Source organism: Dreissena polymorpha, chromosome 4 (assembly GCF_020536995.1).
Source record: "Dreissena polymorpha isolate Duluth1 chromosome 4, UMN_Dpol_1.0, whole genome shotgun sequence".
Classification (NCBI taxonomy): domain Eukaryota; kingdom Metazoa; phylum Mollusca; class Bivalvia; order Myida; family Dreissenidae; genus Dreissena; species Dreissena polymorpha.
Genome location: NC_068358.1, coordinates 111,382,067 through 111,404,976, shown reverse-complemented (window position 1 = coordinate 111,404,976; position 22,910 = coordinate 111,382,067). Strand labels below are relative to the sequence as shown.

The following is a 22,910-nucleotide window of genomic DNA, read 5'->3' as shown; positions in this document are numbered from 1 at the left end:
TATCCTCTTATGTCAAAATAATTTTACAACTAGTTAGGTTTGCTGGGTCCATATACGAATAAAGAGTTTAGTTAAACCTTGTTAGGGGGTTAAGGCATTATCCTCCCAAGAGATTGTCCTTAAATCACATTCCTGGCTTAACACACTAACATAATTTTGCTGAAATGTTAAGTAATTTACAACGTAGGCTCATTTCAGTTAAAGCCAGACAGTTCATCTACTGATAACAGCCAAATCATTAGAATGTTTAAAGAAAGATATAAACTTGTATCAATTCCCTTTTAACATTTTTACAAAGTATAGAACATAAAACTTTTTCTCAAAACACATTCTTTGAATATGTGCTTGCCATTAAAGAAAACAATCTACAATTTTTTATTTTATTTTGTTAATTCAGTATTCAGGAATTAAACATTTATATTTTTAATGCTATTTTTTATTTCATGGACATAAACTAATAAATTATGTATTTCTTTCATGAGAAAGTTCCCATAAAACAAAAACAAAAAAAAATGTCCTGAAAGAAACTGCGAAGGTTTGTAGTTTCTGTTGGTTTTTATGTCCCCCACTATAGTAGTGGAGGACATATTGTTTTTGACCTGTCTGTTGGTTGGTCTGTTGGTTGGTTGGTTTGCGCCAACTTTAACATTTTGCAATAACTTTTGCTATATTGAATATAGCAACTTGATATTTGGCATGCATGTGTATCTCATGGAGCTGCACATTTTTTTTATATTCATCTTTTTATAATTGTTTCAGACCATTGATGTTTTGCAAACTTATGGGCCTTGGACAGAAAATGTTTTTATAATAACTTTTCTGACCTTTTTTTACGCAATGCTTTCAGATATTGAGCTCTTGTTTTGTTTAAAAGTCTACCTACATGAGCTACAGACGAAGTGTGAAATTTGTTCTGGTCACATTTTCTCCAGAGTAAAAGTTTTCCAGATGTTTTTAGCGCAAAGCTGTCAGATATTGAGCTGATATTTGGTTCAGCTCTGTTGATCTTTATGCCCCCCTTCGAAGAAGAGGGGGTATATTGTTTTGCACATGTCTGTCCGTCGGTCGGTCCGTCCACCGGATGGTTTCCGGATGATAACTCAAGAATGCTTATGCCTAGGATCATGAAACTTCATAGGTACATTGATCATGACTGGCAGATGACCCCTATTGATTTTCAGGTCACTAGGTCAAAGGTCAAGGTCACAGTGACTTGAAACAGTTAAATGGTTTCTGGATGATAACTCAAGAAGGCTTATGCCTAGGATCATGAAATTTCATAGGTACATTGATCATGACTGGCAGATGACCCCTATTGACTTTCAGGTCACTAGGTCAAAGGTCAAGGTCACAGTGACTCGAAACAGTAAAATGGTTTCCGGATGATAACTCAAGAATGCTTATGCCTAGGATCATGAAACTTCATAGGTACATTTATCATGACTGGCAGATGACCCGTATTGATTTTCAGGTCACTAGGTCAAAGGTCAAGGTCACAGTGACTGGAAACAGTAAAGTGGTTTCCGGATGATAACTCAAGAAGGCTTATGCCTAGGATCATGACACTTCATAGGAACATTGATAATGACTGGCAGATGACCCCTATTGATTTTAAGGTCACTAGGTCAAAGGTCAAGGTCACAGTGACTCGAAACAGTAAAATGGTTTCCTGATGATAACTCAATAATAATTAGGCCTATGATTATGAAACTTCATAGGTACATTGATCATGACTGGCAGATGACCCCTATTGATATTCAGGTCACTAGGTCAAGGTCACAGTGACCAAAAATAGTAAAATGGTTTCAGGATGATAACTCAAGAATGCTTAGGCCTAGGATCATGAAACTTCATAGGTACATTGATCATGACTGGCAAATGACCCATATTGATTTTCAGGTCACTAGGTCAAAGGTCACAGTGACTCGAAACAGTAAAAATGGTTTCCGGATGATAACTCAAGAATGCTTATGCCTAGGATCATGAAACTTTATAGGTACATTGAGCATGACTCGTAGATGACCCCTATTGATTTTCAGGTCACTAGGTCCAAGGTCAAGGTCACAGTGACTGGAAACAGTAAAGTGGTTTCCGGATGATAACTCAAGATTGCTTATGCCTAGGATCATAAAACTTCATAGGAACATTGATCATGACTGGCAGATGACCCCTAATGATTTTCAGGTCACTAGGTCAAAGGTCAAGGTCACAGTGACTCGAAATAGTAAAATGGTTTCCGGATGATAACTCAAGAACGCTCTCGCCTAGGATCATGAAACTTTATAGGTACATTGATAATGACTGGCAGATGACCCCTATTGATTTTAAGGTCACTAGGTCAAAGGTCAAGGTCACAGTGACTCGAAACAGTAAAATGGTTTCCTGATGATAACTCAAGATAAATTAGGCCTATGATTATGAAACTTCATAGGTACATTGATCATGACTGGCAGATGACCCCTATTAATTTTCAGGTCACTAGGCCAAAGGTCAAGGTCACAGTGACAAAAAATGTATTCACACAACGGCTGCCACTACAACTGACAGCCCAAATGGGGGCATGCATTTTTAACAAACAGCCCTTGTTTATGAAGATATGGGCCTTTGACTGATATAAATTTTTGTCAAGGGAAGTTATATGCTTTAAAGGGAGATCATTTTCATTTAGCAGGTACAAGATCTATTTTTGACAAAGGAGTAATATTTTTAAAGGGATATAATCCAAAGTAGGAGCTTATATTTATAGAAAGTAAAAGGCATGGACATTTGAGACAAAAGTGGATATACACAATGTAGAAATGTCTTCTATAATAACCATTTCCGGATTTTTTTAACACAACGCTTTTAGATATTTAGGCGATTGTTGGTATGTGACTCTACATACATGCCCTTCAGATGAAGTGTGAAATTCGTTCCCGTCCAATGATTAACGGCGATGTTTTGGGCCTTAAACTTAGAAATGTTCTCTATAATAACCGTTTTCCGTAGGTTTTTTATGCAATGCTTTCTGATATTGTACTGATTTTTGGTATCTGAGTCCACATAAATTATGACCTACAGATGAAGTGTAAAATTCATTCAGGTCCATTGAGTTTGTTTTAAGTTTTGGGCCTCGTTTTCCCTAAAATAGCTGCTGTGGGACATTAAAGCACAGTAGGGGCAATGTGTTTCACGAACACAGCTCTTGTTTGTTTGTGCACTGCTGATTTAAAAAATCATGAATTTTTTAAGCAAGGTAAGACAGGTTTGTACTAGTGTCATCGTAAATGGTATCATAATGAAATTTGTGATTAAAATGGTTATAACCATGGGAAACCAATCTATTCTCCAAGAAACATATTTGGATGATTTGTTCCTTTTATCTTTTTTTATCATTTTAAAATAAACCAGCAGAGCGTGGTAAGCACAGCTTATGGTTACTGCATGGACTACATGTTTAAACATGTACTATATTTTATCTTTTTGAAGGTAACCACAACTCTTTCACTCTTTAAAACCAAATATGTAGCATAATTGTTATCATAGCATTGAAAAGAGTAATATTTCTGAAGCAATGCTTGTCATATGATATACCACCTGGAGTACATGCCTGTCTATAAAAACTACAAAATGCAAATTAGAGTGAAGAACTTTGATCTGGAACTGTGACCTTAAAATTACACGCCATGAAAAAATTGTGAATGCGGATGTATAATCTGAAGTAATGTAATCATTCTCTGAGGCATAAACAAGTCACAGATGAGAATGATTAATGAACGTCAATTGTTACCTTGACCTGTAACCATTGTATACATATTGGCCGTGCTCTATGAAAAGGGGGTTTAAAGTGTTTTCCCAGATTAGCCTGTACAGTCCGCACAGGCTAATCGGGGAGGACACTTTCCGCCTAAACTGGATTTTTGCTAAGAAGAGATTTTCTGTAAACGAACAATATCATAAAAGCAGAAAAGTGTTGTCTCTGATTAGCCTGTGCGGACTGAACATGCAATTCTGGAATGACACTTTAGGCACATGCATTTAACCCCCTTTTCACAGAGCCAGCTCATATATGTCAGTTGTATGCAATACATCTTCTGATAGTAGGGAATAATATTTCCCAGAAACATTTTAATTTCCCAGGCCTAAAAAATAAAAGCAAATACATGTTAATGGCCTTTTTTTGCCCTTGAATTATGAAAATAAGCTTTTATCAGAGATGGTCATGTGGAATTATGATACAAAAATGTTAAAAAATTCTCCCATGCATGAAAAAAATAATAAAAAACCCTTGACCTGAAATTGTTACATTGACCTTACACAGAGCAGCATGGGAGTTGCCAGCAACATGTTCTTGTCATGGGGAATAATCATCCAAAGTTGTATTGAAATTCCTCGATACATTTTAAGTGACAAAGCAGAACGATAAATAATGACCTTTAACCTTGAATTGTGACTTTGACCTTTAACAGAGGAACATGTGACATGCTGTCTTGTTACTACGACAATACAATCTGAATTAAGATAAAAATCATCTCAAGCAAATTACAGACACAGAGCAGAAATGTGAATGTATGACCTTTGACCTTGAATTTTGTCCTAGTCCATTGATGTGGGAACCATTGGAGTTGTATGCAACACATCGTCTGTTCAAGTGGAATAATAATAAGTTATATTTGAATCCACACAGGAATGTGAAAGTTACAAAGTAGACACAATCTTGAGGGACAAACCAACACACAAATGCCCCCACCCATGGGTGGGAGGACAAAATGCACTCCTTTGTGGGCAAGGGTGGGAGTAAAGAACCACCCAAGTGGAGAAAAATGCCGGACCCCCTTACAGGGTTAAATTAATCTCTTCATGTATATATAGATTGAAAGGGAGAAAATCAGCTGAAAGGAGGAGAAATCACATCGCTGGTTGACATTTAAATTAAAAACATATTTTGCAGTTACTGGAACTTTTTATGCAGTAAGGATGGAAGCATATAGTTTACCCTTTTTCCTTCTATCGGAATTCTAATTACGATGGAAATAAGTTTGCGTGGGTCTTTAACTAATTTCTCTGATTTTGGTTTTGGTCCTTCTCCTAGTACATTCTTCCTTCCTTATTCAAGTCTTAGAGATCTACTGATTGTTCAGTTATTGCACTTCGATTTTTTTTTTCACAATGTTGTATTTCGTTTCCGTGCAAGATCTCAGGCACTGATGATTGAAATTTGATGAAAGTTGATATGAAGCAACCCTGTAGAGAGGACATGCGCTTCGTAATCGTTTCCTTCCAGTTTAACCCTTTGCATGCTGGAAAATTTGTTGTCTGCTAAATTTCTAAAATTAGCATTTTCTTTGATTTTTTTCAAAGAATACTATCAGAATAGCAAACAGTTTGGATCCTGATGAGACGCCACGTTTTGTGGCGTCTCATCTGGATCCAAACTGTTTGCAAAGGCCTTCAAAATTCGGTTCCCGCACTGAAAGGGTTAATGCACGTTTGAAAGTGTTGTCCCAGATTTCTCCCAATTCAAGGTCAGTTATATTGGAGTAGTTTCCTTTTATCCCTGTATGTATTTCCATGTTACATGTATTCTCATGCTTGTATTTTATTTTTGATTTACTAAACTGTTTGCACAGGCCTTCAAAATTCGGTTCCCGCACTGAAAGAGTTAATAATTGCCCTTTCCATATTATTATCATTTTGTAATGGACATTTGTTTCCGCACAAGATCTCACAAATCCAGTATAAGAAATTATGAAAATTGATTGACAAAATAACCCTTACAAGTACTATTGGTATTGATTTCCTTTGTGGTGGCTGGTGACAGGCATTGTTAAAACATATGGGCCGCACTCTGTGAAAAGGGGGGTTAATGCATGTGCTTTAAGTGTCATCCCAGATTAGCCTGTGCAGTCAGCACAGGCTAATCAGGGACAATACTTTCAGCCTAAGCTGGATTTTTTCTAAGAAGAGACTTTTTTACGAAAAATACCATAAAAGCGGTTTTTATGTTTATAATTTGCAATACAGGATGAAGTGTTATTACTAAAATAAAACAAAGCATTCATCACCAAACTAACAAACATTCTTAACACTAAGCATATATTATATTTATTTTATGCTTTCCGGTGGTTTATAGAGAAATATCAGTGAATTAAAAGTGATAATTTCACTGTTTCCAACAGTGAAAATTATCGATAATTTTCACTGTTTACTATGAAATGACGTCATTTTTTTTACAAAATGACGTCACCATTTCAGCGAAATTCTTCAGTTAAACTCTTTAACAATGTATATAAGCTGTGAAAAAAAGCATAAAATAAAAAGAAAATTTGTTGGATTCGGTGGAATATCGATTTTAATTTACTCGTGATCATAGAAAATATATATTTTCATTCATGACTGCGCCACTCGTGAAAATATTATTGTCTATGATCACTCGTGAATTAAAATAGATAATCCACCGAATCCAACAAATATCCTCTATAAAATAACAATGCAGGCATATACAGAACTTTATAATGCAGAAGGTTCCGGCATATACAGAACTTTACATTGATGTAATTTCAGACAGACAGAAATTTAATGCGGCAAATGATTCTTAGGCCAACAAAATATGCCTTGGACAAATTTTAGACCAGTTTATTTGTTGCACTAAACCTTCACAATGTGAATTTAAGATCAAAAGCTTGATTTTAAGGTATAAAAATGCCTGGCAATAGTTTTGAAACACACTCCAAAAGTAGGACTTGTTAAATTCCCTAAGACTACTACAGTCTCAACTATGGATTAAAGGATGCATTTTAAAGATGCTGTGATGGCTTTATAGAAACACAACATGTGAAACTGCTTATTTTTTTATTCAGAATAATAATTTCCTGTTACAAAACCCTCATTTAATAAATAAGATACATAGTTATAAATGTATGTTTAACATCACAAATCATAAATAATGCCTAACATATATGATCAAAACAAGATGAAAAAATATAACATCAACATCCTGAAAGTACCAGTGCTATTTTGCTGTTTTTTGATTACATCATTTATCATCCATGATGAATAAAAAGTGCACACACACAGAAAATGAAGCTAAAGATGATAAATACAACATAAAAAGGCTTTTTATCAAACGCTTCTCAGCTATGCAGTTTTTAAACAGAAAATAGTAAATCAAAAATAAAATACAAGCATGAGAATAACATGGAAATACATACAGGGATAAAAGGAAACTACTCCGATATAACTGACCTTGAAATTGGGAGAAATCTGGGACTTTCAAACGTGCATTAACCCTTTCAGTGCGGGAACCGAATTTTGAAGGCCTTTGCAAACAGTTTGGATCCAGATGAGACGCCACAGAACGTGGCGTCTCATCAGGATCCAAACTGTTTGCTATTCTGATAATAGTCTTTGAAAAAAATCGAAGAAAATGCTAATTTTAGAAATTCAGCAGACGACATTTTAGCAGACAACAAATTTCCCAGCATGGAAACCCAATTTCCACAGGGCACGGCTCATATATAATTTCCTCACTCCACAGGAATTACATACCAGTAAAATAATCAAACAAGGATTTTATTACATGGAACAAGTCTTTGGGTGAATAAATATTTTCAGAACAACTCTATTCAAACCACTATACATCTAAATGTGAAACATGTTTTTTGCAATTTAATTATCCTATATGAGAAACTAATTTTTACCATAAAAATCTCTATTTCAATGTACTGATTCTAAATAAATATGAAAATAAAATAACGTTTACAATGTGTGTACATTTATAACTATAGACAAAAAAGCAGGTTATGAAACACATATATAATTAGCGAGGCCTGCTGAGTGGTTTAGGTTTTGGTGCCGGGGAAAAACTATGTTATCTGTATTCCACAATTTAACAGTATTTACAATTTGTGCATGTTCACATTAACTGTAAAATCAGATTTCTTGTAAACCTAACAAGAATGAAATCATCCTGCTATCACAACCATTTATATACCAAACTTAAATACCTAACTAGTCCATTTGTATGTACAATATTTGTTTAACCCTTTCCCACTTAGAAGCAAAGTGAAAATGGTTGGAAATGAAGGGATGGAAATGAAGCATTTAAAATTTGAATCTAGTAAGAAAGGTCTTTAATTAAATTTTACTTTCTAAAGGACTACAAATGCATCAAAAAAATATCTAAGTGATAAAGGGTTAACAATATATTAATTTATACACAAAATGTAATTACATTTAATAAAACAAAAATATGGAATTTAAAACTTAAGATGACTCATATTGAGCTACTGAAAGACTATAAACAGGAATATGGTATGAGCAATAATATACAACCTACAACAAGTTTAGGTCTCATACATAATTATACATTAATATGGATAACATATTATTGTCAACACACATATGCCCATTATATATTTGAATTTAAATAAAACTTGTAGATTAGACTTATACAGATATTCATAAGACTGAAGAATTGCTTAACGCCAAGAACTATCATCTAATTACAGGCATCTAGGCTAGTCCAATTCTCAGAAGATTCAAACATTTGGCTAGATTTACCACATAAACTTGTAAACTTTGAAAAAGCAGATGTCCTTCAAGGACCCTTGACCTTACATTAAACAACATAGTTGGTGCATGAGACACACTGTCTATATATTTTGATCATTTGGTAAGTCATTTTGAAATCCGATTATGTACAGAAAAGTATGCAGTCGGACACTCAACGTCCAACACAAACAAACACACGAACATGGGTAACACCAAATTTCCTTCTGACATTAGCATGGCAGGGGCATATTAAAAAATTAATTACAGTATTCATCCATTAACTTTTTGAATATTTATAAACTCAAAAATTTAAATGTAAGAATAATACCTTATAATGTACAAAACAATATACATTGTATAATACAACATTAGGCAACGTTCACTTCCTGCAATTTCAATGGCTGGCAGTTTTTCAGTAATTATGTACCACAATTTAAACCATCACAAATAAATCTCTGATTCTACTCCTTTAATTTAACGTTTCGACATTATGCCTTTATCAAAACAATGGAAAATATCTGTAAACTACATTTTTATGTCTTTTGACAGCACAATTTAAATAACAAAGTAAATTTTTTAAACATCACAAATAAGTTTCAACTAACAAACTAACAAAAAATACCAACTAGATGATGAAAATTATCAGAAGTACCGTCATTGTCAGGGCTGTTCTTTGGTAACTTAAAACTTAAATACTTAAACTGAATTTTTTTGGTACCAAGATTTCTTTTAATATGAAACTTACAACAAGATTCCATAGTAAACATCTAACCCATATTTAAAAGGACAGTTTCAAACATTTTATTACAATAGTACACGAAACAACAAAAACATTTCATAAATTAGTAAATGAGTTTTATTTCTTTACAACACCAGGACATAATATCATTAATATGCGTAGGATGACTTCTGTGAATGCCTTACATGTACATTCATTTTTCATGTGTTGATCTGTTTATAATAAAATATGTAAAACTGTTCTTTTTTATGCCCCCGTAGGAGGGCATTTAGTGATCGCACTGTCTGTCTGTCAGTTTGTCAGTCTGTCTGTCCGTCACACTTTGTGTTTAGGTTTCGAAAAATGCTCAAAACTTCTATGTCACTTCAGATATTGCTTTCATATTTGGTTTGCACGTGTATATGGACAACACCTTTCCATGCGCATACAAATTTTTACCCCTGTGACCTTGAACTTAGAGTCTGCGTTTAGGTTTTGAAAAATGCATTTAGGTTTCGAAAAATGCTCATAATTTCTATCAAAGCGTTTATCGGGGGCATATGTCATCCTATGGAGACAGCTCTTGTTTTTTTAAATCTTGCTAAGATGTTTAGCAAAGTATTAATCATCACTATCCGTTTTGTAACAGAATTCATGGAAATCACACAGACAAATAGATCTGACATTTTTTTGTAAGTACAATTTTTCAGGCTCATCAGCAAAATGAAAATGGCTAAATGCAACGACAGCAACTCTCAGGCTGTTCCGGATTTATGCTGTTTGCTACTCATCATCTTAGGGTTGGAAATGAAGCCTTCAAAACTTTTATCAATTAAGAAGTCCCTAAATTTAATTGAATTTAAGTAACTATAAATGGGTCAAAATATGAATTTGAGTGGTTTAAAGTTATGTGGAGCTTTAAAAATATTTAACAGGCTACTAAGTCATCGCAGTTACAACCACCCCCACCCATCCTCATCATCGTCGTCATCCTCAAACCCGTCCTCCATTTCCACACCCTCAAACAGCCTGTTGTGACACTTGGAGTTCAAGGAGTTGTAGTGAAGGTACGGGTTGGCACGTGATAGAGTATTGTTGCACAACCAGCAGAAGTAGGCGCGGCATTTCATGCATGTCATCTTGTTGCAACCATCGATTTTCTGTAATTGTAGCAAAATGAGTTTGTGCTGACCTACACAAAACTTGGGACACATTCAAATTCATTGAGTCTGGCTCTATAAAAACCATGTGTGATGCTTGTGCTTTAAGTACCCTGATAAGCCTGTGCAGGGTATGGGATGATACTCTCTGCTTATATGGTTCATATATTCCATCATGGAATTTTAATAGTAAATGATGTCTCTTTGAAACAAAAATCCAGTCTAGGCGGAAAGTGTCCATGGTAGATGGGATAACAAGCAAATTCGTAGAATTGATATCCCCCACAACATATGCTTTGTTTGAGGATGGGTGCAAATCGGATGGATGAACATACTGACAGATGGACGGACGGAGGAAAATAACTCAAAACTAAGACAGGGGAAGGTTTTTGAGCCTTCAAAATTTATTTACGCCAAAGCACTTCCAAGATATGGCTCCGGACACAAAAGTGACGGACAGACAACCGGACGGACAGCCGGACAACGCCAAAACAATATCCCTCATCCTCTGGCGGGGGATATATACTCATATTAAGTTTCAATGAAATCCGCCAAAGCACTCTCAAGATATGGCTCCGGACACAAAAGTGCCTATAGTAAAAAGCATTTTTTCAAGATACAAAGGGCCATAACTCTGTTTTTAAACAGATGGTGTACAATGCCATTTGGCGTGCATCATTCTCTTATGCATATATATACTCATACCAAGTTTCAATGAAATCCGTCAAAGCACTTCCAAGATATGGCTCCGGACACTGAAGTGCCTATAGTAAAAAGCATTTTTTCAAGATACAAAGGGCCATAACTCTGTTTTTAACAGATGGTGTACAATGCCATTTGGCGTGCATCATCCTCTTATGCATATATATACTCATACGAAGTTTCAATGAAATCCGCCAAAGCACTTCCAAGATATGGCTCCGGACACAAAAGTGCCGGACGGACAACGCCAAAACAATATCCCTCCGCCTCTGGCGGGGGATAACAATAGGACATATATTTGAATGTTACTGTAAACATATAGAAATTCGTTGGTATGGAATTTCGTGGTTTAATAAAAAACAACTAATTCATTGACACGTAATTTCGTGGATTTCAAATAAAAAACATAATTATATAAAACAGAGAAACAATTTCATTGTTTTTCAATATCTATTCACTCAACGTTTCGGTCAAAAACCTTCATCAGGAGTTAACATTTTGTTATAAAATAAAGGAAATGACGTCACAATCACATGACGTCAATAATTTTTTTGCAACAACGTCAAAGTGTTGCATACTATTTGGCGTTAAAATTAACATATAACCAAAATAATATATAACATCATTATAAAAAGTATATAGTTCATATATGTATATGTTATCTAATTAATTAGATTATTAAATAGGATCAGTTATGATACAAAATTACTGGAAAAATGCAGTGTGAATGCCAATATGTTAAATGAACCAGTAAAAACTATCTTAAAATGTAGAAAATAAAAAACTTCTTATTCGTTGATTCGTGGATTTCACATTTTTGGGGAAGACTGACCATCATAATAATTAAACTTTTATTAAAACAACCAGAGTAATAATGAAGCATAATCTGCTAATCTGTGTTGTGTTGACAGCAAGACTAAATGAGGTTAATGTGCACTGAAGCATGAAAGTGTTGCCGATAATTGTCGATAAGAGAGATAAAGCGGCGCACTTGTGAGTCCACACTCGGTAATTGCCATCAATGTTGTTTTGACAATATTTGCAATTTTCAGGGCAATCGGTCCCCTAGTGGTAACAATTGAGTTATAAGGTCCCCAAAATACACGTATGAAAACCGTTATGTCTCTATTAAATTTAATTGGCACTAATTGACACATGTGATAAATCTGCAAACTGTTATCGGTAATTTGACGATGTCACGTAAAGGAGAACAACCGTTGATGTACAGTTTAAATACAGTGCTTGATTTCAAAAGTATTATTACCCAAACACTTATCAAGAAAACAACATATTGTATTAGCATATCTCAATCAAACAATGTCTCGTTCAATTTGGAAAACAGGAACAGTTCAGACACATTCTTCTACTATAGCAGGATTGCTATGAAATGCTATGTATTATATTTATTAACCAGGATGAATAAAACGTACATTTACGATGATGAATAAAAGACAAACTCATAGATATAATGTTATGTGACCTACTGAAGTGAAGTAACTATTACCAAAAAAAATATATCTCGGATAACGGACAGCACAGTGATTTTTTTTGCTCAAAATTACCGCAGATTTTCGGCTGCTTCCCAATCGCAAAATTCCATGTTTTTCCCCAAAAATCTGCCCAAAATTTCCCCAAAAAAGCCCAATTTCAAAAAAAAATAATTTTTTTTTAAATTGAAGTCTCTTATGACTAAATTATGATTTTTTAACTCTAGATCTCAACTTTATTTTTTAAACATCCTACAAAATATATAACTTTAATTTAGTCGTTTTTGACAATAAATAATTCCCAAATTTGCCACTTTTATTGATTTAAAAAAATCCCAATACGACCAGACTCCTTTTCACAAAATGGCTAGAAAACACCCTGAACATGCACTAAAAAACAATATTAATTCTGTTACTTTTATTCATATTTATAATGCTTAATGTTTTCCAATTTCATGGTTTATCGCGCTATTTTTCCCAATATCACGGTTTATTGCACTAATTTTCCCAATTCAAATGGCACAGGCTGTAACAAATAAAAGCAAAAAAAAATCACTGACAGCAATAGAAAATTTCAGAAAGACCAATTTTGGATTAAAAATGTATAAATAATCGTTGGTACTTGAATTCGTGGTTCAGCTGACCAACGAAATCCATGAAATCTGAACCACACAAAATTTAATGGTTTTACAGTAATTTAATTGAATTGACAATTCCACAGCACACAAATAACTTTTATACTGCAATATCCATTTACAGAAAACAATTTAATAGAAATACTTCAATTTTAACTGCAGCTGATCATCATCTTACAACTAACCACAAATGGATCAGTAAACATATACCATAAACAAATCAATCTATGATAACAAAGAACCCAGAGATTCTTCCGACAGTATAAGCCTCAAAGATTGTAAACTGTTAAAGTTCCTTACAACTTGGCGTTAAAATTAACCTCACCCAAGTTAACCGCCTTACCCTATACCACTTAGATATGTATTTTGATGCTTTTGTAGTGCCCTAAGAAAGTTAAATCCAATTAAAGCTTTTCTTACTAGATTCAAGTTTTAAAGGCTCCATTTCCAACCCTTAGATACTGATGAGCAGCAAACAGCACAAAACCTGAACAGACTTCCAGTTACTCCCAGGCTGTTCTGGTTTTATTCTGTTTGCACATACATGTAGCCATTTTTACTTTGCCTCTGAGTGGAAAGGGTTAATCTAAGCTTACAAAGAAGGTAGCTAGAAAACATTGCACCCGTATTGAGCCCAACAGCTTTAAGTTTCCTTCAGCTACTGTCGCTTAATTTTGCACAAAGAACTTGTTCTAGGCAAACAAAGAAGTCAAATTGAAGACACTTAACATGTATGTGGGCCCCACACTACAGTGTTGAGTCTTCCTTGATGAAACGTCAAAAAACTAAAATTTAATGCTGAAACCACTTGTTTTTAAGTAAAAAGATGAAAGTGTGAAGACAATGCAGCTGTATATGCCCCCATAGCTCAATGGGCTCCTTAAGAGAAACCTTAAAACCAAAGAAACATGCTCAAACCACTCCATTTTATGAACTATGTATGAAACTCAATCAAACTGTATATGGAAACTTATATCATGCAACTCAATCTAACTGTATATGGGAACTTACATAATGAAACTCAATCTAATTCTATATGGGAACTTAAATAATGAAACCCAATCTAACTGTTTATAGGACTTGTATCACATAACTCAATCTAACTGCATATGGAAACTTACAACTCATAACTCAATCTAACTACATGTATATATGGGAACTTGTATCACGTAACTCAATCAAACTGTATATGGGAACTTGTAACACGTAACTCGATCAAACTGTATATAGGAACTTGTATCACTTAACTCAATCTAACTGTATATGGGAACTTGTAACAAGTAACTCAATCTAAATCTATATGGGAATTTGTATCACATAACTCAATCTAACTCCATATGGGAACTTACATTGTGAAACTCAATCTTACCCAATCTAAGCTAAGATAGAAGCCAATATTATGATATTTCACCTGTATGTGAGCCCCACAGCTGGGGCACTGCTTGGAGTGTTCCTTGAGCCACTCGTTAGTGAAGCTCTCCTCGAGGGCCTGCTGGATTGTGATCTTCCCGTACCTCCTCTCCAGCAGCTGTCGTGTGGCCTTGTCAGCCCCAAGGTACTCCTCGCGCAGTTTCTGAAGACCATCTGACAACGAATTGGATAAATATTTGTGTCTTGTTCTGAGAAAACAGGGCTTAAGTCATGTGTGTAAAGTGTCGTCCCAGATTAGCCTGTGCAGTCCGCACAGGCTAATCAGGGACAACACTTTCCCCCTAAACTTGATTTTCGGAAAAGAGGAACTTCCTTGAAACTAACAATACCATAAAAGCCGAAAGTGTTATCTCTGATTAGCCTGTGCGGACTGCACAGGCTAATCTGGGACGACACTTTCTGCACATGAATTAAGCCCAGTTTTCTCAGAACAAGACTCATTTATTGGAGCCTCATTCTGTGAAATCATGGTTTAACGACTAATGCAAAGCAATAAAAGTTCCTAACTTACGCAGGATCCACCATTTTCAGCAATATTTGTAGTTTATTTGCTTCCATAGCAACCAGAATTCTTGATGTAGGAATAAAATTAAATGACATGCATAATCTCCATATCGCCATCTATCCATGTTTCAAGTTTCATGAAAAAATATGAAGAACTTTTAAAGTTAGCGCAGGATCTACCATTTGCAGCAATATTTCATGTCTATTTGTTGCCATAGCAACCAGAATTCTTTATGTTGGAACAAAATGAAATGACGTGCATGATCTCCATATTGCCATCTGTCCATGTTTCAAGTATCAAGAAACAATATGAAGAACATTTAAAGTTATCGCAGGATCCAAAAAAGTGTGCCAGACAGACACACAGAGCTCAAACCATATGTCCCTCTCCGGTTTTACCGGTAGGGGACTCATAAATTAATTTAAATAAATATAAGCAGCGCTCTTGGAAAACGGGGTTTAATGCATGTGCATAAAGTGTAGTCCAAGATTGTGCAGACTGCATAGGCTAATCAGCTACAAAACTGGATTTTTGCTAACAAGATACTTCCTTTAAAGGAAAAATACCATATATGCAGAATGGCACAAAAATCAATTTACAAAATAGCATAATGAATAATATTATAATAACTTAATACTCCGTCAATTAAATATGATTCCATGTTTATTGCCATCAAGAAATCTACTTCCTGCCATTTGATAAGAACCAAGAATTTCTCATGTTGCAAACAAAAATGGAACCATGGAGACTTGCTCTTAAACTAAGCTTAATTTATGCGCGAAAATGCATCATTACAGATTAGCCTGTGCAGTCTGCATTTCAGATTAGCCTGTGCAGTCTGCATTCCAGATTAGCCTGTGCAGTCTGCAAAGGCTAATTTCTATCTTAAATGGAATTTTAATATGAAGAGACTTATTTTCAAAGATAAATGATATAAAAGAAGTAGGTGTCATCCTTTATTAGCCTGTGCAGACTGCACGGTCTAACCTGGAAGACATTTAAAGCACATGCATTTAGATTCGTTTTTATTAAGCGTAGCTACAATTGATCATTTACCTGCTTTGAGCCGGCAGGGTGACAAACCATGGTAGACAAGTCTACACAGGGTGCAGAAGACAAACTGGCAGGCAGGGCATGATGCCAGGGGCGTATCTCTCTCCATTAGCACGGGGCACTGACAGGTTGGGCGCGGACAGAACGTGATGTCTGACATCATATCCAGGCTTGTCTGCAACAACAGCTGGTCGTACTTGGTGAACAGCTCTGGGGGAACCAGTTTCTTCACCTGGACAAAAAATGGAGCCTATATTTTCAGCAGATTTGTAATGCACAGAGTCAACGTGATAATAGTTTATATATTTATGTAGATACAATATTACTTCATCTAACTTTATTTGCTGACAATCTGTAAAACCACAAACACAATATTTTCCAAAAACACTTTGGTAAAAATTCTTCTTGTGACTGTAACGATCAAACAGAAAACCTAGCAATACCTTTCTTTTAATAAGATTATACTTTTTGACAAGAGATTTTTAATCCCAATCTACTCTTGTTGATAATTTGTTAATATATTGATTAATATTTGATAATTAATATTTCTGTGTTAAAGTTTATTTAAAAACTACAGAAAGTCGTATACAAGCAATATAACAAAAATGCAGTCAAAAATTGCAGTCACCAAAGTGCTATGACTTCCAAAATTGCAGTCAATGAAGTTCTATGACTTCTGAGATTGCAGTCAATGAAGTTCTATGACTTCCAAAATTGCAGTCAAGGAAGATATATGACTTCCACAATTCCAGTCAAGTAAGTTCTATGACTTCTGAAATTGCAGAAACAGAAGTTCTATGAATGCCAAAATTGCAGTCAAGGAAGATCTATAATTCCAAAATTGCAGACAAGGAATATGACTTCTGAAATTGCAGTTAAGGACGTTATATGACTTCTTGCAGAAAATCAGAACAAAGAATCCATCATTCCAAAATCGAAGTTCACTGATTTATCCACATGTTTACTGGTTTCAGTGTGCAAAAAAGCTTTCCTTCGAAAATATCCTGTCCATGATTCTATTTTGATCCAAATTTAATGTTTACTGGAAACAAAAAAGCCTGTTTGGGAAATTACTAAGCCTTGTTCTGGGAAAACCCAGCTTAATGTACGTGTGTAAAGAGTAGTCTCATATTAGCATATGCAGTCAGCACTGGCTTATCTGGGACGACATTTCAAGCATAAACTGGACTTTTGCTAAAAATATCATAAAAAGCACTGGGTAATCTGAGAAGCACTTATCGCTCATCCATCAAGCCCATTAAAAAAAACACGACTCTTCTGATCCTGGTGGCAATTAACACGTTCAGAACATTTGTCAACATTGTTGGAATTAAAATTGCTTTAGTACTAAAACCATCCACTTGAAAACAGATTACCTGAGCAGGATGTGCTTGAGACTCGCAGTCATCATGCGGACACTCCAGCCCCTTTACGTTGCCATCCTTTATCTGAATACTGAAGTAATTCCTCATGCAGTCATTACAATACACATGATCACAGTCATAAAACATCAGACAGTGCGCCCCACTCTTCTCGCAGAAGCAAACATTACAGGAGTAACTCGACTTCTCGAACTGATTGAGGCGCTCTTGCTTGTTGTAGTCAAGAATCACTGGAAGAAGTTGATCCTGTGATGCAATCTCCTGTATGGCCCTTGGATCCAGATGGCAGTCCAGCTTGCGGCTAACAACGTGCGCAAGCTCAATAGGTGAGGACAGCTGCAGGTGGTCAAACAGCTCGTCCTGCAGGAAGGTGTTCCACTGGAACAGGATCACGCTGCCCCGGCTCTCTTCCCACAGACTGTCCAGCTTTGAGCACAGTTTGCTCAGCTGTAAATTGGGTAAACATGCTCGGCTGCGAAAGCTTGTCAGAATTTTTTTTTTTTTTTTAAGTCGCAGTGATCTTGACCTTTGACCTAGTGACCCAAAAATGGGTGTGGCGTGTAGAACTCATCAAGGTGCATCTACATATGAAGTTTCAAAGTTGTAGGTGGAAGCACTTTGATTTTAGAGCCTATGTTTAAAGTTTTATATTAGAGGTCATAGTGACCTTGACCTTTGACCTAGTGACCCAAAAATGGGTGTGACAAGTAGAACTCATCAAGGTGAATCTACATATGAAGTTTCAAAGTTGTAGGTGGAAGCACTTTGACTTTAGAGCCAATGTTAAAGTTTTATATTAGAGGTCACAGTGACCTTGAACTTTGACTTAGTGACCCAAAAATGGGTGTGGCGTGTAGAACTCATCAAGGTGCATCTACATATGAAGTTTCAAAGTTGTAGGTGTGTAGAACTCATCAAGGTGCATCTACATATGAAGTTTCAAATGTGTAGGTGGAAGCACTTTGATTTTAGAGCCAATGTTAAGGTTTTAGCACGACGCCTACGGCGGACGGCTGACAGCGGACGGCGAGCTGGTGGTAAAGTTTTGAATAAATGAAAGCTTGTCAGAATATTTTTCTTTTTTTAGAGGTCACAGTGACCATGACCTTTGACCTAGTGACCCAAAAATGGGTGTGGCGTGTAGAACTCATCAAGGTGCAGCTACATTTGAAGTTTCAAAGTTGTAGGTGGAAGCATTTTGATTTTAGAGCCAATGTTCAAAAGGTTTACAAAATGTTAAGGTTTTAGCAAGACGCATACGGCGGACGACACGACGAGCTGGCTATGACAATACCTCGGGTTTTCTCCGAAAACAGCCGAGCTAAAAATTAAGTATGGCTTACATTGGGGGAATTTACGAAAGTCACAAAAAATCTATGATTTAGGAATTTATTTAATTATATTTGTAAAATCTATTCATATGCATGAAAATATATAGCAAATAATAAAAGGGAAAAGAATCAGAATCATCAAAAATGTCTAAAAAGAAGAGCACACAGTTATAAAATAAGATTACTGTGTAATATGTTTATTTTGTATTTTCTGATGTACAATATTGAGCCATTTTAGAAAACAGCAAGTTAGGCTTTGTGGACATTATCCTTTTATATTATTGTTTTGGGAAAACTGGACATAACGATTGAGGTTAAGGGTCATTGCAGATTACCCTGCAGAGTCAGCACAGGCAAATTAAGGACCACATTTCAAGCCTAAACTGAATTTTTCCTAAGAAGAGATTTCTTAAAGTAAAAACATCCATAAAAGCAGAAAGTGTTGTCCCTGATGTGGACTGTACAGGCTAATCTGGGACTAAAACTTTAAGCACATGCATAACTCCCAGTTTTCTCAGTACACTGCTCAAAATGCAAAAATGCAATCAACCTGTTCTCTGTTGAGCCACTTGCAGGAGAGAGTGAACTGTGGCGGGCTGTTTGAAGGATAGTCCACTGGCAACAGGAAGTTCAGCAGCACTGGTGGCAGGAACTTGACATGATGCAAGTCTGTCAGCATCTGACCAGCACCGTCTTTTTCACTATCTATAATATAAATAACCTTCATGCAACAAACATAACAAAGAATGTGCCTCATAAAGAAGAACACAGGCGTTGTTGTTCGAGAAATAATTGATAACTAATTTTGTAATTACAATTTGATAATAATAAGTGGTAAAATGGAAGAAATATTATTGCATTAAGACAAGTAAAGTAACCTTCACATAAAGTTATAGTTTAAATTTCTGAAGAGCACAAGTAAAATTTTAATATTATTTAATTGCCTCTTCACTCTAAGTAATAATACACACAGGAATTCAAACAGAAGAAATATTATTTTAATACAAAACCTAAAACAGCTACCTTTTTTAATCTTGACCACCTTAATTTTAAAATCATTTGGCAGGACTGGAAGTGCTAGTAGCTCGCCTCCGTTCAGCTCCCCCTCCTTATGCACCTTCAACACGTTGTCATAGATACTGGTGAGGGCCAAGAGCTCATCCTCCTGCTCTTCTTTGTCACTCATCGCTCCTATGTAATTAACTTCAATTCAATCCACTTATATACCCATGTTGATGCGTTTGTAGTCCTTTAGATCAATTTATATTTCAGACCTTTCTTACTAGAGTCAAGTGTTTAAGGCTCCATTTCCAACCCTAAGATGCTGATGAGCAACAAACAACATAAAACCTGAATAGACTACTCGCAAGTTGTTCGGGTTTTATGATGCTTGCATAAAGCCATTTAAACTTTGCTTCTGCGAGGGAAAAATAAGATATACATGGGTGTCTTTATCAGCAACAATTTTTAAAGTTTAATATTCAGTTTGTTTTCCCTTTTTTTTCTGTTGAGATTGAAGGATTTTATTTTCCTCTTTGCTTTCTAAGTGGTAGAAGCCTATTGTTACTGCCTAAAAAATCGTGTAATTGTTTGTCTTTGTGTTATGTTGGTTATTTAGGTTTAAGGTCAATGAACAAGTGTGAATTAACTGTAAGACATTTTGTTTATTGCAAAACTGGTCTAATATATATATCAAGGAAACAAAAACAAGTCTACCTTACAAGCCGGTGCATGCTTCCTCTGTATTAAAATGTTCTATCTATTGACCTACAGATCTGCATTCATGACATCAGATGCTTTCAGCAAGATAAAAAATCCCCACTTTTTACTTGAAAATAAATGCTAATGGCATTTAACATCATTTACAATCTGTAATTGTCACTCACGTTTTGAGAGTGCACCAGAGTTAAATTCAAACCCCAAATCTGTACCCTGTAGGCTGTGAATCAAGTGCAAAGCCTTTCCCTCCTACCTCACCTCCGTCTCCCTGTTCTTCTGACCAATCATGTCTGAATCAATAAATAAATAAAATAAAAACCAATCAGGTTTACTATTTTTAAATACTAACTAGAGCTTTGTCACAGATGTGACGAATACCCCTACATGCCGCACTGACATAATTTTTTGCATGTTGTCTTTAAAAAAACAGACGCCATGCTCAATGTTTAAAACGCACTAAGTGACCCCGTGACCTAGTTTGTGACCCAGCATGGCCCATGTTCGAACTTGACCTACACATCATCTAGATACAACTTCTGACCAAGTTTGGTGATGCTGTGATGAAACTACTTGAATTAGTGAGCGGACACCATGCTCAATGTTTATAACGCACTAAGTGACCGCGTGACCTAGTTCAGGACCTGGCATGACCCATATTCGAACTTGACCTACACATCATCTAGATACAACTTCTGAGCAAGTTTGATGAAGATGGGATGAAAACTACATGAATTAGAAAGCGGACACCATGCTCAATGTTTAAAACGAACTAAGTGACCCGTGACCTAGTTTATGACCCAGCATGACCCATATTCGAACTTGACCTAAACATCATCTAGATACAGCTTCTGACCAAGTTTGGTGAAGCTGTGATGAAAACTCCTTGAATTAAAGAGCGGACACCATGCTCAATGTTTAAATCGCACTAAGTGACCCAGTGACATAGTTTATGACCCGGCATGACCAATATTTGAACTCGACCTAGACATCATCTAGATACAACTTCTGACCAAGTTTGGTGAAGATGGGATGAAAACTACTTGAATTAAAGAGCGGACACCATGCTCAATGTTTAAAACGCACTAAGTGTTCCCGTGACCTAGTTCATGACCGGGCATGTCCCATATTTGAACTTGACCTAGACGCCATCTAGATACAACATCTGACCAAGTTTGGTGAAGATTGGATTAAAACATACAGACCGACCGACTGACCAACAAACAGACAAGCTCACTTCTATATACCCCCCTAAACTTCGTTTGTGGGGTATAACAACCATAAGTGTCAAACTAACAACCATACGTGTCAACTGAACAAAACTAATACCTGTGTCCGAATTACCTTTATCCGAATCATGCCTCACTTAAATAACAGCGATCAAAGTGCTAGTTTTTCGATACATTTTACAATGAAATCATATTATATTTATACCTTTTATACAAAAGAGTAATACTTTTAAAACGGATCAAAGTCAAATGCTTACACAACAAGCAAAATTTCCTATAAAGTTAATTTCCTACTACTTTCGTAATATAGAGGCTACACATCACAAACTGTTCTGACTTCCTGTTAATACCTCAGTACACTCCCCACACTTAAATCGTTATAATTTCTCAAACACGGCTCGAGATGTTAATTAGACATTTCAAACGATGCTGTTATGACTATGTACTAATTTACATTAAAATCGTTCATTAAAAATGTTCAATAACGTCTGGACCACGCTCGTCTAAATCTGAATGAAAATATGCATATATCAGTAATTTTCGAAATGAGTATTGACTACTGATTCTAGAATATTTATCTTTCATCCAGAATGATGCAGATATTTGAAAAATAGTATAAATGAAACGAAAACAAAATGAGATTAAAATGAGCAATACAACATTCAGATAGTCATATAGTCATATTCCTTTATCCCCTCCTGAGTCGTTGATATATATATATATATATATATATATATATATATATATATATATATATATATATATAGAGAGAGAGAGAGAGAGAGAGAGAGAGAGAGAGAGAGAGAGAGAGAGAGAGAGAGAGTCCTTTAATAACCAATGGCTGGTTTTGTTGTGAGTTCAACGTTAAAAGAATAATCATAATCACTTTGTAATTGAACACATGAACATTTTTTGCTACCTGAAAAATCTGAGATATACTTGTTGTTGTTTTTTCTTCAAATGTAAATTTAGTTGACTACACTTCTTGAATATTTATATATTACAGGAGATAAGTGATGTTTATATTAA

At 35.5% G+C, this 22,910-nt stretch overlaps 1 protein-coding gene across 8 annotated transcripts; it reads right to left on the bottom strand.

Annotated features, from left to right (window-relative positions):
* Positions 1-6,817: 6,817 nt before the first annotated feature.
* Positions 6,818-22,315, bottom strand: LOC127877763 (E3 ubiquitin-protein ligase RNF14-like). 8 transcript variants are annotated; one of them, XM_052423974.1, is made up of 8 exons: positions 22,232-22,315; positions 20,855-20,945; positions 19,960-20,127; positions 19,487-19,641; positions 17,600-18,052; positions 16,227-16,455; positions 14,646-14,818; positions 6,818-10,410 (listed from the first exon to the last, which is right to left on the bottom strand). In XM_052423974.1, the coding sequence occupies exons 3-8, from the start codon at positions 20,120-20,122 to the stop codon at positions 10,204-10,206; spliced, it is 1,380 nt and encodes a 459-aa protein (XP_052279934.1). In that variant the 5' UTR covers positions 20,123-20,127; positions 20,855-20,945; positions 22,232-22,315; the 3' UTR covers positions 6,818-10,203. The 8 variants fall into 8 exon arrangements, with proteins under 8 accessions (XP_052279934.1, XP_052279933.1, XP_052279931.1 ...); XM_052423973.1 differs by having other exon boundaries at positions 20,823-20,945; positions 22,139-22,304; XM_052423971.1 differs by having other exon boundaries at positions 22,139-22,304.
* Between the last annotated feature and the right edge of the window lie 595 nt (positions 22,316-22,910).